Here is a 15,043-nt window from a genome sequence, read left to right on the forward strand (position 1 = left end):
GAAATCTGACAAACATCCCAAATAATAGTAATTTGTTTCACAATTTGAGAATCACTTTGGTCATGCACTGTATCTGTATGTGACGGAAGACAGAAAATGAAAAAAAAAAAAAAATACTGACTTACTGGCAATTTTCATATGCCACTAAAGTATATTAACAATGTTTCCCCATACAATCAACATTCAGACTCAAGAGCAAAATCTGATGTTTTTCAGTTTTAAATATACATCATTTTAGTTTGGGCCTGTTACTTCTGTCTGCTGAGATCTTTTGTTATATGATTCAGATTCTCAAAAATTTAATATAAGAAGATAAAAATGTTAACCAGAATTCAGCTGTTTATTACCTCTCAGAGTGTTAACCCTTGAAATACCACTAATAATGAAGGCTGGCACTTACCTGCTGTGCACCACGCTCATTACTGAGTGTTCGAAGTTCATCTGAATGAGCCACACAAATCTCATGCAGTGCTGCTAAATCACGGGACAGGTCAGTTCTAGGATGCTCTGTAGTGTCCGGAAGTTCAGGTACATTCTTTAAGGGAATCATAAAATTACATTTAGAAATACAAAAAAAAAAAAATACAAAATTTTTTTTTTTTTCTTTTTTGAGATGGACTTTTCGCTGTTGTTGCCCAGGCTGGAGTGCAATGGCATCATCTTGGTTCACTGCAACCTCCACCTCCCAGGTTCAAGCAATTCTCCTGCCTCAGCCTTCCAAGTAGCTAGGATTACAAGAACCCACCACCATGCCCAGCTAATTTTTTGTTAGGAATACAAATCTTTATAGTCTCATGTGAAAAGATTCTAATCGGGTTATTTTAGATAATTTTTTTAAATTCTCAGATTCTTACTGAAATATTCAGCATTGATTATGGTAAAATATAAACTCTGTAATCTTTATATTCACATGAAAGCCAGATTCTACTTTCTTCCATAGCATGGCAGGATATGGTACAATATTATTGCTATTCTAAAAATAATGGTGGAGGGTGTGGCTTCTAACAATTTATATATGAAATCTAGAACATATGCCAAATAGTATAGGTTAACTGCTACTCTGGATTAAATTCAACCTAAACTTAAAATTCCTAGACTAAATTTCATTATTAAGCTCCTGTAGTTTGTCCAGATTAATCTGTATGTAAGTAGGAGCTGCACTATGAAAATGCAATGAGAATATGTCAGGTTTGCAATTATCTGTGGACCATGCTCAGAATGCTTGCTAGTATGTGGGAATAAACAGTGTTAATTATGATACTTTTAGATAAGGTTCATGAAGTAACTTAGTCACTAGAATTAAAGTTTATGGTATAGGTTGAATGTCACTTAACCCAAAATGCTTCGGACTAGAAGTGTTCAGGATTTATTTGCAGTATATTTGCCAGTTAAGCATCCGCAGTCCCAAAATCCAAAATTGGAAATTTTCCAAGTAGCCTTTCCTGTCGGTGCTCAAAAAGTTTTGGCTTTTTTAGCGTTTCAGTTTTCGGATTAGGTATACTCAACCTGTACTTTATTATCAATACTAAATGCCAATGTTACTTTAAACCTTGGAATAACATTTAGCAAGGGCTTGGGTTACCAGTAAAATGGGGACAATATTTGCCTTACATTACTAAAAACTACAAAACAATATTTTCTATAGACTAAACACAATTAGGCAGAATACATTCATTTAGTGACTCAAGTAAAGGATTATAGAGATGACAGACACCAAGTTTGGCTTTGGAGAGCTGACTCTAGTAGAAAGGCCTTTAGAAAAGTAACCATAGCAACACAGAGTTATGTATCGCAGGTATGCAGGGGATACTTAGGAGGTAAAACAAAAGTTATTTTATTCATGTTTGGGGTTCAGCAAAAGTTTCATGAAGGAGATAATAATTGAGTAATAATTGAGGTGCGTCATCAAAAGTGAATTTGGTTTATACAGGTGGTGAAGAAATAGGAGTAGTATATTTGGATTCTAAGCAGTATGAAATCCTAAGCAGTATGAAATCCTAGATTGTGTGGCATAATTTCTCACACAGCTCCTTTTAAACATTACAGAAAAATGTTTTCCAATGGCTGACCACCTATATACCAGTTCACATAGAGAAGAATGAACTTTTAGCATTTTTTGTCAATTTCACAATAAATATAATTTTTCATATACTTGTTTTTATACCTGAGGTTGCAAACTAGTGACCCACATGCATTCCTGATGTGTTTGCCACAGTGGTATGGTTGTGGTGGCCTTTTTAACTGAATCAGAATGCATTAAGATGGAACATGGACACCTCAGTCTCCAATCTTGGCACTCCCTAATGCCATGCCATATACCTGGCTCTATTCATGTGTACATGTACCTTCCTGGTTTCTCTTTATATGAATTGAATTACTAATAAGTTTAGTTTAAAATTGGCTCAGTACCTGAAAATCTGTACAATCATGAAAATGTAACTTGATTAAGAAATGCAGGGTCCTAGAAATTACAAAATATCCCCATTCATAATTTTGTAATCACAGTTTATTTTATTAACAAGGCCCAAATGAGGCACTGGTATTCACACTGAATGAAGCATAACACTAAATCCATGTCTTTTATTTTAGAAAAGAACACTCTTCAGTCTATTTATTTAACCTGGTCAGAACTGTGTCATTGTCTTGCTTCAAGCCCCACAGAGCAGCAGCAAAGTAGGAGTCAACAGAATGTCATGGCAGTCAGATATGATAGCTTTAAAAGGATATGAAAGCTTTAAAAGGATATGAAAGGCAAGACAGACCCTAAAAAGTGATGGAAGTAGTCCAAAAGCCAACAGTATTGTATGCTTTGGTGTAAACTATTCAGTGTAAGAATAAACGGTTTTAATTACAAACAAAAATGCACTTTTTGTTTAGGAAGGCAAAAATTTGCAGGCTTTTTGTCTTTTTAGTTCTGGATAGAAAATCTTTCTAAAGGTTGCTGCTTAAGTGGGTTAACTCAGCTATACTAAGTATAAATCTTAGAGTACCTAAAAATTATATACATACCCCAAGTTCATCTAAAAACATGATCATACGATGTTTGTTGCTTTTGATGAATGGATTGACACCTTCCATGTAGGGCTCCTGAAAAATAAAATGCCTCTATTATATGCACCAGAAACAAACATCACTGTTTCATCTATTAGGTTGGTGCAAAAGTAATTGCGGCTAACAGCAATTTACAAGGATTAAATCATATAATGACAGTATTTTCCTTCTAATATATAAGCAAATGGCTATACTCAGGAGCATGGAGTATTTTTAATAAAAGAACGAGAAATTCTGGACCCAAACACAAATCATAACACATAGCCTGGCAGACACAAATTGCTTATTCATTCAAACATGGCCCCAACTCAGAGGTTAGAATCCAGCAGAGATTACAGGGAATTAAAATACAATATAATAAAGACTGCAATAGAAAAATATCTTATTTGTAACCTGCCTCAAGATTCAGATAAATTCAAAAGCTAGGCCATATACGTTAACTGCTCATCATTAAAATCCTACTTAAAAGTATGCTATAAATATGGAAAAGGTTAAGATTAACACACTCTTTAAAAGTCCGTAGGAAACTCAATAAGAACCTCAATAGGCAATTCCAAAGATAGAGACATGAAAGTCTGAAAGAATGAAACACAAAATAATAAGTCTGAAAGAATGAAACACAAAATAATGTCTATCAAATTGGCAAAAAAGAAAAAAGCATACTACCCACTGAGTTTTGGCAAGGCTGCAAGGAGCAACAAAAGTATCTTAAATTGCTGACAGGAAATCTTGCAATACATAGCAAAAGCCTACACCGTGTATTTAACTTTTAGTAATTTTACTCCAAAGTTCAGCTAATAATTGAACAAGTATGAAAGGAAATGTATGCAAGGATATGTTACAGCAGTAACAGGTACAAACTGGAAGCCATCTAAATATCCAGTATTAAGAACAATGAAAATTATATGTTTCCACCTATGGCAAGATGTCTGTCACATATTAGGTGATAAAAGCAGAAGGTGTGATATGATCCCAACTGAGTATTAGTCATTATCCTTAGATAGTACAATTATATGTGGGTGTTTAAAAAGAAAACAAACTCATCTGAGTTTTACTGTTTACAGTGAATGTTTATTGGGAAATAATATTATGCTCACTGATAATTTTTATGTTTAAAAGCGAGAATTTGAGTACACTGGACCTTGACAAATTTTTCTGTAATGGCTGATGTGGTGTTGTTTAAAGTCCCACTATTAAAATGTAAAATTTAAACAAGATGCTTTAAAAACAAACACCAGCAAAAATTACCTCATTGCCAAAAATTTCACTGTTAAAAATTTACTTAAGCTGTATTTTGTGGTTTTATGTCAAACTTGTATTCATAAATTACATTTTAAAATATCAAAATGTTTTTACCTTAGCTCCAAATTCCACAAGATTTGCTAAGTTCTGCACAGATTTAGCCACCAATGTCAGTGTTCTTGCAGCAATAGGAGATGGGGAATCTGTAAGAGAATTGGGCACAGCTAATGACACCAACTCCAATGGCACTTCCAGCTAAACCATTATAAATTTACCACTTTAACATTACTTTGCTGTTAAAATACTACCCATTCTTCCAGTCAGAACTCAGCAAAATGTATGGTCTGTATAATCAAAAGAACTTGAGTTAAAAGAGAAAAACTGAATATGCTTATCAGTACCTCTAGGCTTGTGAAAAGGGTAGTACAAACTCAGCAATTCCCAATGGTTGATACTATTTCAGAGGGCCTCAAAGATTTACCTTTATCACTAGAAAAGACTGTCACTCCTCACATCCTTTGTGACAGTTCACAAAGCTAATTGCAGCCAACTCAGGTTAGGAATTTGCAATCTGAGCAATTCCCTCCACCCAACATTATTTGCAGTCCAAATAATTCACTTAAAGCGCAAGAACCAAGATAAAGTCTAGGACCTCTGCTTTGAGGAGAAAAACATGAAATTTAATAAACTTTTAAAATGTAAGTCAGGAAGCATTTCCCTGTAGAACACAAATAGTGGGATGTAAATGAAAAATATTGGTGTCCATTAAATATAAGCTCTGAAACTTAAGGTAATTATTTAACAGTAAAATTTCATGACTGCCTAGTTTTAGATAGTGTTCTCTGAGGCCAACATCAGAAAAATCTCTCCAAAAGAATTTCAAACCCTAATCTTAATAGATTTATAGATTTATCCACTTTAGTAGCAATAAAAGATAATTACAGAGATGTGATGGCTATAAAAGTAAAACTTAAGACATTCCGAAACATTTTTAGTACAGTTTTAAGCTTCAGATTATTAAGGTAAGAATGGTTCAGGGTCCTACTGTTTATAATGGTTCATTATTATATTCAAAGTCACAAATATCCCTGTTATCCTTTCTTTGAAAGAAGCTTGTAACACCTGAAAGTCATCTCAATATGGCTATAAGGATAATAAGCAAAGCTGGATCAGGTTTACCGGAGTTTAAAATGGCCAGTTAACACTATATAACTGGTGATCTAAAAAATCTCTAATGAGAGGAACCAGGACTGCTTTCTTCATAAATACTCACAGAATACTATTCCAACTGTAGATATATTTTGATTTTGAAGATCCAGCTGGCAGCAGTCTAGCAATGGACTAAGCAAAGCTCTTCCCAACTTGAAAAAGCCAACTTGCAGACTGCAAGAAGTCATCTACTATCAAGGTTTCAGACACAGTATGGGCAGAAAAAAGGTGGCATGTGTGTAATCATGCCATCTCAGACCAGATATTAGATGAAAGAAAAGAAACAAGAGAAAAGCTGAAGAAGCACAAGGAAGGAAGGGTGCTTTGGAACGCTTTATATATGCCAAGATTTAGAGTTGGATAATCCAAAAAACACACACACACACACACACACACACACACACATTTAATTTCTTTTAAGAGTATTCTTACTAACAATACTAATTTTTTTAATTTCAAAATTTATCAAAAGCTGATTACCTGAGATGATATTGAACATCCGCGGATTCAGGATGGCAGGACAGATAAGTCGAAGAAAAACAAAACCACTAAATGGGAGGGAAATTTTTTTGTTTTTTTAGAAAACACCTATATAATGTGTTACTTTAAAACAATACACATAAACAGAATTTTTAGCACTCGTAGAACCATAAACTTCACTCTAAACCAATATAGGAAAGCCCAGACACAGTAAGTTTTAGGAAACAGTAAGTCAAAGCATTATATTTTAAGAATATACCTATTATATCTGATTCTTGAATGTATTACTTACTCACTTTCTCAATTTAGAATTTTAGATTAAGCAGAACAGCCTAAGTTGGTTGCACTGATTTTGTTGATGAGTCATATAAAAGTAAGAATCCACTGCACTAGAGAAAAGGTAACTTATTGATAAATGAAAATGTATACAATAGGAGGCTGAAAAGGTGGTGTTTTTTTTTTTTGTTTTTTTTTTTTTTTTTGCTTTCTTTTGAGACTGGGTCTTGTTCTGTCATCCAGGCTGGAATGCAGTGGCCCACAATCACAGCTCACTGCAACCTTTAACCCCTGGGCTCAAACAATTCTCTTGCTTCAGTCTTCAGAGTAATTAGGACTATAGGTAGGGTACAAATCACCATACCTGGCTAATTTTTTTTTTTTTAATTATTTTTATAGAGACCAGAGTCTCACTACAGTACCCAGGACAATTTCAAATTCCTGGCCTGAAACAATCCTCCTGTCTTGGTCTCCCAAAGTGTTGAAATTACAGACTTGAGCCACCATGTCCAGCCTAAAAAGCTTTTTAAGGCAAGACATAAGGAATAATAAAGTTTAAAAAGTTGTCAAATTACAAAATAATAGCAATAGCAAAAATTATACTCATAGCTGTCATGTGTGATTTTATCTGCTTATTTTACTTTGGGACAATGTCAGTGTAAAAATGAAGCTTTTGTATATAACTCCTTTTCTGCCTCCTTTAGTCACGGGTAGGGAGGATATGTTGTCATACAGATAAATTCTCTCTAATTTCCTTTTAAGAGGAATACACACTAATAACCTCTTTCTTGCCCCATGTAAAGACAAGCATTATTCCTAACATAATGAATTATGCAATTCCTTTTACAGATTGACAGACACAATCTATGTAAAGACAAGCATTATTCCCAAAATGAGTTACACAACTCCTTCTAGAGATTATTAAGACACAATCTCTGTTCTCTGGTACAGTGGATTACCTAATATCTCAGCATTTACCTTTGAACATGTGTCTGTTTGCTAATTTTTGGACTCTTAGAAGTAAATATGTTACCTCTCAACAGCATTTATAGAAATTGTAATAACATTGGCTGGCATGGTAGTTCACGCCTATAATCCCAACACTTTGGGAGGCCAAGGTGGGTGTATCACTTGAAACCGGGAATTCAAGACCAGCCTGGCCAACATGCTCTAACCCCATCTCTACTAAAAATACAAAAATAGCCATGTGTGGTGATGCATGCCTGTAAAATCCCAGCAATTTGGGTGGCTGAAGCATGACAGTCACTTGACCTGGGAGGCAGAGGTTGCAGTTAGCCAAAATCACAGCACTGCACTCCAGCCTGGGCAACAATAAGACACTGTCTCCAAAAAAAAAAGGAAGAAACTAATATATCACAGTAACAATTAAGTCTTTAAATTTGGACTTCTCAAATTACAAAGACTCTTATGTAAACTTTATTTGAAAATACTGCGATACTTATACATAGTAGGTCTATGAACCTGAAACCAGCCTTGGCAAAAATACCCCTAAAACATCCTATTGCATCCAACAGTTCACAATTTCTTGCTGTGTTTGCTTAACAATTATGCTTGTTTGAAACGTACAGATTTATAGAACAGTTTTTATTGACCCATCACCCATAACTGCTGGCATATTATGCTTGTAATTCTTTTCTTTTCCTCCCAGTCACCACTAATGCCAAGAAAAGCAGAATCTGTAGTTCTTAAATATTCTGTCACATCATAACCAAGAGAAATTTTACCTGCCCTCCTCCCCCACCAAAAAAAAAGAAATAGAAGCCCCTTGACAAAATTTAGGTTGGAGGCAGGATTAACACACATTTTCAAAATGAATTGTGTAATAATGGTGGTAATGGTTGCCTAATTTTTTTTAAATATAACATGACATGGCAGTTTATATTCTAAATAACAAATTATAAGAAGACTGCTATATTCCATGACACTTTTGCATTAAAGTTCCATTTGCCTGGAATTGGTTGGAGTATGCCTAACAAAAGCAAAAGCTTACAATAAGAGTTAAGGATATCAGATTGGGTCTTAGTTACCTTTAGTTCTGCTTACCCACTAACTTTCTATATAACCTTAGTCCAGCAACTTAACCTCTCCAGACAGATCTGCTTCTTCATTGGAAAAATATGTTAGAATGATAATGAAGTAACCTTAGAAACTCCCAAATTCCAGGATTTGCCAAAGCAATTCCTCCTATAGAATGATGATAATGAAGTCCCTTTATATAAGCTCCCAAATTCAATGATTTGCAAAAACAGTTCTTCCTAATTATGGTACGATGAACAGACTGAAATACAGCTTCAAAAATTACACGTTCTGGTTACAGATTAGCTCAGAGTCACAGATTGTAACAAACCAATTAATATCTAAATGGGTCAATTACTGCTCTTCTTAGTGCCAATCTGTGTGAGTGTGTATTATGAAGAATACTATATGAAGTTAGCTACAGATTTTGTTATATAACTTTTAACCTCATCCTGTAAGGGTTTAAAAATCCCCAGTACTTCAATACTTACTTGACTGTAAATGAATGTTCACATTTTTAGAAAATGCAGATGGTAGCTAAAATCTCACAGTAACTTGAAGTTTACTTCAATTTTTTTATAATTATCCACCTATCGGTATGTGATGTAAAAAATGAATTGATGAGCCTTACCTAACAACTCTTGTTCTCATGGTGGTATTTGTAGGCCACTTATGCTGAACAGATTTTTGTAAACATCCATAAATATATCTCAATGTCCTGCCAAAATAACACAACCATCTCAGCACAGAAAGCAAGTGAAAATACTGATCTCATAGCAGCCAAAAGCTTAATTTACCCAAATATACCACAGTTTAATACAACTGACCATTTCCCCCAAAAAAATATTTTGCCAGAAGTAATGAGACATTTAGCAAGAGGTAAGGAAAACTTTATCTGGTAATTTGTCATCATCAGTTTATTCAGTCAACTTCTTGACATTTGCTTTCAGATACAGAGAAGTAACCAGCTGCAAATTCTGAGAAGTATTTAGACTTAAGTTAACTTGTACCTGAACAAGTGAGTTTACTAATACTGGAGGCCTAAAAGCATATTAAGAGAGTGATTAGCCTATCAAATATAGACAAATGGATAAACAAGATGTCTTACAATCTGAAACTATAAATTGTATTCACTCCCCAAGCTACTATACAAACCAGACATATTGGCTTGTATAAAAACAGTGGTTTAATTTTAATGTAAATATTTCACTCTGGGATCTTTAAGGCAGTTTTTTTCTTTAAATACAATTTATCTTATAAAGATTAGCCGTGACTTTTTCAGAATATAATAATAGAACAACAGAAAAGCTTTCACATGTAAGAGAAATATAAATTTTTCAAGACATACACAATTTCTTGCCAAGTGAAAATTTCACCACTTACGGTGGAAGTATTTCTGAAGCCATGAATATTTTCTCCACAAGCTCTGAAAGTATGTTCAATAGGTGTGCTAAATTAGTGTTCACATCTTCATTTTTTTCCAACTTTGATGGACTTAACTAAGAGAAGGAATAAATCAATATAAATGCATCTTGGCAATGACAAATGGAAATGAATTGAGGTAAACAAGTAGTTGTAGTTTTCAAGGTTGTCTTTTTCAGTATCTCAGTGTGTATTCATCTTTTTTCTTTGTTATAAATGGGAGTTTTTAAGTAGTTTGCTCTATGGAATTCCTTCTGGTAGGTTTGTTACCATTTATTCCCAATTACCCAACTGAAAAGCAAACAGTAATTAGTCAATTATGTTCATTTGGGGGGGGGGAGCCAATTTTAGCCTTTTCTGAATGAGACTTATTTAATGGCTAATAAAAATATCAAATGTCTTAGGCAGAATCACAGACCTTTCTCAGAACTTTTCCTGTAACCCTTCTGATCTAGTGTCAGCAGAGTAGATTTATCTATGGAAGTCTAAATTCTGTAGTCTATCTCTAAATTAGTCTGGAGACTCCCTACCTACTTGCTGCATTTCTGTGTCATCCTTATGTTAGGCTAACTATGGCATTACTCCAGTTTTCCAACATTAAATCACTAATTTCTTCCCTTCAAGTTATTAGTACAAATTGACATCTTTGTGTGCAGGATTAACATTTGCTAGGTCCCAGTGTCCACTGTGAGAAACAATTCCTTATTTTAGTGATTTTTGTGTCAAATCTAAAATATGTATTTCTCTATAGTCGCTTTATCATTAAAATGAAAGAATATACGTGTGAGATTCCGCTTACTAAATAGTTTATTATGAATTTGTACTTAAGCTTTAATAATCCTAAAAGGTGTTTTTTATTTGCTTTTGTTGAGATTATCTCAACTCTCCTCACAAAAAAACCTTCAAGGACAAAACTAGATGTTATGAAGTGCTACATAGGTTATATGATAAGTCACTAGCAAAGCCTTCAGTTTATGTATGCACACTTTCTGTAAGTAGCATATAGTCTGTCATTAGTACAGTAGAAGAAATGACCAAGTATTTCCAAAGTTCATTTTGTAGAACATTGTAATAAATGTATTACAAAAGGGTATAACTGCTATGAGGAATAATTTTAGAAATTTAACATTTTCGTTAAAATGTAATGAGCTACAAACTATTACCTATTAAATTATTACATGTTCCCAAAAATACTTCTTAAAACATTAAATCTTACCTCACAAGACTGCTTGCTTTCCATTATCTTTAAAATAGAGTCTTTCAAAGCATGATGAACAAATTGTGTAGCAGTGGCTTTCATATACTGCTCCATCAGGGTGCTTGCAAGTGTTGTGGCTCGAAACAGGGTAGTGGCTTCATCTACGCAAATATTCACATTAGATTATTTGTTAAGGACTCAATGTGAGCAAATTGGAAATTAAATGAATTCATTTTACCTCAACAGGAATAGCCTTTTAAATGTACTTTTTGCATGCAACATTGAAGTACTAATTACAATGACATCCTATATTTCTACAACTTAACTCTGTAAGACTTTCAGATGTATTACCTCATTATATCATAAACAGGAGAAGGGATTAACACTGCATGTTTATACTGAAAAATGAAGACTCAATGGTTATATGACTTATCTAAGATCAATTAGACAGCTAGTGACAAAATTAGGACCATAAATCAGCTGTCCTTTCCAATGACCCCCATGCTTTGAAATTTGGGGATTTATTTAGAATTACAAATATAACACAAAATCCCAATATAGATTAATGTATTAGCCTAAAACATGTCTGATGAATTTCAGTAAAATTTTAATAAAATACAAATGCTGTCAGGGAAAAAAAAAAAACCTCAATGTAAAATAAGGACCATCGTTTTATCTATTCCTTGGCAAATTATATACCTTTATAATTTTTATAATGAGGAGGAAATAGTTCTAGACTTTACTATTTATTTGGGGAATCTAGAATCAAGAACTGTTACTGAATCAAAGTGCTTGGTCGGTGGGGCAGGGAGAGGGTAATTATTTCAACGTATTTGTAAGTCATTAAAAACACTGTGTGTCCATCAGCGTGGGAACTACCTATCTATAAAAGCTAGAAATAAAATGCAGGTGACACCCAACTTCTGTGCAATGAAGTAAAAAGTAAGAGAATATAATTAAGTATGCCAGACTTTTCTTGATAGTCAAGCATTATGAGCCATTGATACGGACAGAGATACCACGTTCTTGGGGCTTCTAGTACTTATCTGCCAAAACCTCCATTAGAAATATTAGCTCCCCAAAGTAACTGACATAATCAGAACATCCAACTGCAATTTTTAATAAGGGAAAACAGATTAACTTGATCTGCAATATAATTTAACAATTTAGTATATTCAGAGATAGAGTCCATATATGCGTGATATAAAACCTAAACCCAGTTCTTAAAGTACCACACTAACATAGCCATACTATACCTTCCATGCTTATTTCTCTGTCATTTAGTGTGCATAACAACAACGATTCAAGCTTTTCATGAAGAAAAATCCTCAGTAGGATGCTGGCCAGTAGTGTTCGGTCTTGTCCACATACATGTGATAAAGCATAGACTACGTGAAGTTCCTTTTGCAGTATAAGCTAAAATGACATTTTAAAAGATGGTTTAAAGTACACAGTATTAAGCATTCTTTCATAAGTTCTTATAATTAGAATGAATTCAGAGTCTACCTATTTCTAGTCTAATCAAAATCACACTATAATACAAGGTTTTTAATCTTCTCTGGCGTCACTGTGCCACTAAGCTATGAATTACTCTGTCTAGCTCAATGGATCTTTCATTAAATGTTTATGTTAATTCTAACAAAAATAATTAGACAAATAATACCTCTTTAAATTCACTGTACTCTTCTTCTGGCATGATTTTTTCCATAGAATATCGTGCTCGAACACGCAGGGACCCTGGTTCAATACCTTTTAATGGTATATGGGAGCTGAGCAGAAACCATTCATCTGTGGCATGCCCTTTCTGTAATCGGCTCAACTGGCAACGCATAAATACTTGGAAAGAAAAACACGCAATTATTGTCTAAAAAGATAACACGATAATTAGTCATGCAAGTAAATTTTCTTGGTGTTCAGTCTTCTCAATAGTGTTAAATGCTTTTCATTAAAGGAGTTTTCAGTAACATCACAAATTCAGTATTTAACTGCTTCATTCATTTACTGAATGTCTACCATGCACTAAACTCTGATAGGTGGTGGAAGTATAGAGAGGATTCAGATGTGGTCTTTGAGTTGCACAGTGGTCAGTTCATTCGAGATGGCAAGAAATCAGTCATGTTTCAGCATTGATAAGTGTAGTTAACAGTGGTGAATGCTATTGGAGTACAGAGAAATCGTATCTAATACAGCCTGTCGAGGTGCAAACTCCATTTTAAACAGGTAACCCTTAAGCTGCCAAGATCTGGAGGTGTATCTAAGAAGAAAAGTAGTGAAAAAAGAGCACTTTAAATATAAGGCATGGTGTTCCTTCTGTGTCATTACTATGGGGTTTAGCTTTTATTGTAAAAGGGAAAACTAAAATTAGTACAAAAAAAATTACAGAATAAACATTTTATAGGGAAATATTCAGGCTTTGATCTGTCTGTTAATACGTATCACTTCCTCCCCTAAGCCTGAGTTTTAAGAAGGCATTAACCTAATTAACCCTGATGTGATTGGTAAATCCCACTGCCAACTGTTTTAGTAGCAGGATGGAAAGAGTTGTGCTGCTAAGAACAGGAACTGAGAGCCTTTGACTACCAGAAGTGAATAAATAGCATATTCAAGGTTAAGGGTAATTTTTAAATAGAATTCTTTTTTACTTATATGCTAATATAATCCCAGCACTTTGGGAGGCCAAGGTGGGTGGATCACCTGAGGTCAGGAGTTTGAGACCAGCCTGCCCAACATGGTGAAGCCCCATCTCTACTAAAAGAACAAAAATTAGCTGGGCATGGTGGCAGGCGCCTGTGATCCCACCTACTCAGGAGGCTGAGGCAGGAGAATCAGTTGAACGTGGGAGGCAGAGGTCGCAGTGAGCCAAGTTCCTGCCACTGCACTCGAGCCTGAGTGATAACAGTGAGACTCCATCTCAAAAGAAAAAAGGAAAAATATAAAAAGTAGAAAGAAGGGATGAGGGTAAGCCGTTCAAAAAGATCACTGAAATCATTTTCTTATTCTTCCTATTCATTGGAGAAAGAACGGTGGCTAGATATTTTAAAGTACTAAACTGTACGGTTGAATCAGGTTGGTGTTTTTCTTTCTTAGGTATATTCTTTCTCAATAATCAATACTTTAAGAAGTACAGAAGAAACTATCTCAGATTATACTACTTGCATTTGTTTTAATTTTTAAGACTATTTCATTGCGAATTTTAAAAGTATATAAAACATGCTTTTTCTACTTTAGAGTTTCTGTATCTACTTACAGATATCAGGATCTTTGCTTTTCTTTGTTTTATTACTAAGAATTATTTCAAATCTATTGATGTCAGGAGGAAGATCACTAAAGGAACAAGGAGAAAAAGAATTAAGAAAATGTTTTAACATCAAACTACTTTATTCCTTTAGTTCTAATATCAAATAAGCCCCCTATTTCAGCTTAAAAAAAAAAAAGTGAGTGTGCTTTTATTTCACAACATATTGTATTATTTGGTATACAGAAGACAAGCAAATTATATACTTTACCTACCATCTTTAACCTCCTAAATAATTCATTCAAATAAGTACTGGAAACCCTAGTAAACGTTTTCGTTTTTTGACTTGCTAATTCATGTTAATAACTAGGTGGAAAAACCAAGGGCACAGCACTTCACAAATAAACGTGAACATATAAAACAAATATATATATATACACACACAGGCGCACACGTGTGTGTGTGTGTGTGTGTGTGTGTATGCTGTTAAAACACCTGGATGTGGTACCTTGTTGTGATGGTTTAGATACAGACACCAAGAAAAAAATGGAAAGAAATGAAATATGGTAAAAGAAAATGATTAATGATAAAATAAGACTTACTCAAAGACAAACTCTTCTGACCATACTGGGTTTTGCCCTTCCCTTGCATGAGTTTTTGCTACTTGGACACTATTCAGGTAGATGTTACAATATGGATTAGTAAAATGTTTTACTGGGAGTTTATGGGCTTCTTCAATATGTAAAACAAGGCTGCTGACCTAAAAAAAAAAAAAAAAAAAAAAAACAAAAATTATTACCCCAGATTTCTAGAATTGCACTAAGTTTCAAAAGCAATTACTCATAAGATAAAAAGCCCAATATAGTGACTTATTTTCCCTTTTTTTTTTCCAG

General features: G+C 34.1%; 2 protein-coding genes across 5 annotated transcripts in view; one reads left to right on the forward strand and one right to left on the reverse strand.

Moving 5' to 3' along the window:
- Positions 1-15,043, forward strand: part of CCNH (cyclin H) — a 111,913-nt gene that overhangs the window by 27,998 nt on the left and 68,872 nt on the right. The window lies entirely within an intron of this gene.
- Positions 1-15,043, reverse strand: part of RASA1 (RAS p21 protein activator 1) — a 116,197-nt gene that overhangs the window by 4,476 nt on the left and 96,678 nt on the right. Inside the window, exons 14-24 of the mRNA XM_003920770.4 lie at positions 14,753-14,910; positions 14,163-14,239; positions 12,579-12,751; positions 12,172-12,331; positions 10,934-11,076; positions 9,679-9,794; positions 8,927-9,013; positions 5,983-6,050; positions 4,408-4,496; positions 3,010-3,087; positions 401-535 (exon numbers count right to left, since the gene is read on the reverse strand). Of these exons, the coding sequence (XP_003920819.2) occupies positions 401-535; positions 3,010-3,087; positions 4,408-4,496; positions 5,983-6,050; positions 8,927-9,013; positions 9,679-9,794; positions 10,934-11,076; positions 12,172-12,331; positions 12,579-12,751; positions 14,163-14,239; positions 14,753-14,910 (1,284 nt within the window). The remainder of the gene's footprint in view (positions 1-400; positions 536-3,009; positions 3,088-4,407; positions 4,497-5,982; positions 6,051-8,926; positions 9,014-9,678; positions 9,795-10,933; positions 11,077-12,171; positions 12,332-12,578; positions 12,752-14,162; positions 14,240-14,752; positions 14,911-15,043) is intronic.

The sequence above is a fragment of the Saimiri boliviensis genome, chromosome 1 (genome assembly GCF_048565385.1).
Source record: "Saimiri boliviensis isolate mSaiBol1 chromosome 1, mSaiBol1.pri, whole genome shotgun sequence".
Classification (NCBI taxonomy): Eukaryota; Metazoa; Chordata; class Mammalia; order Primates; family Cebidae; genus Saimiri; species Saimiri boliviensis.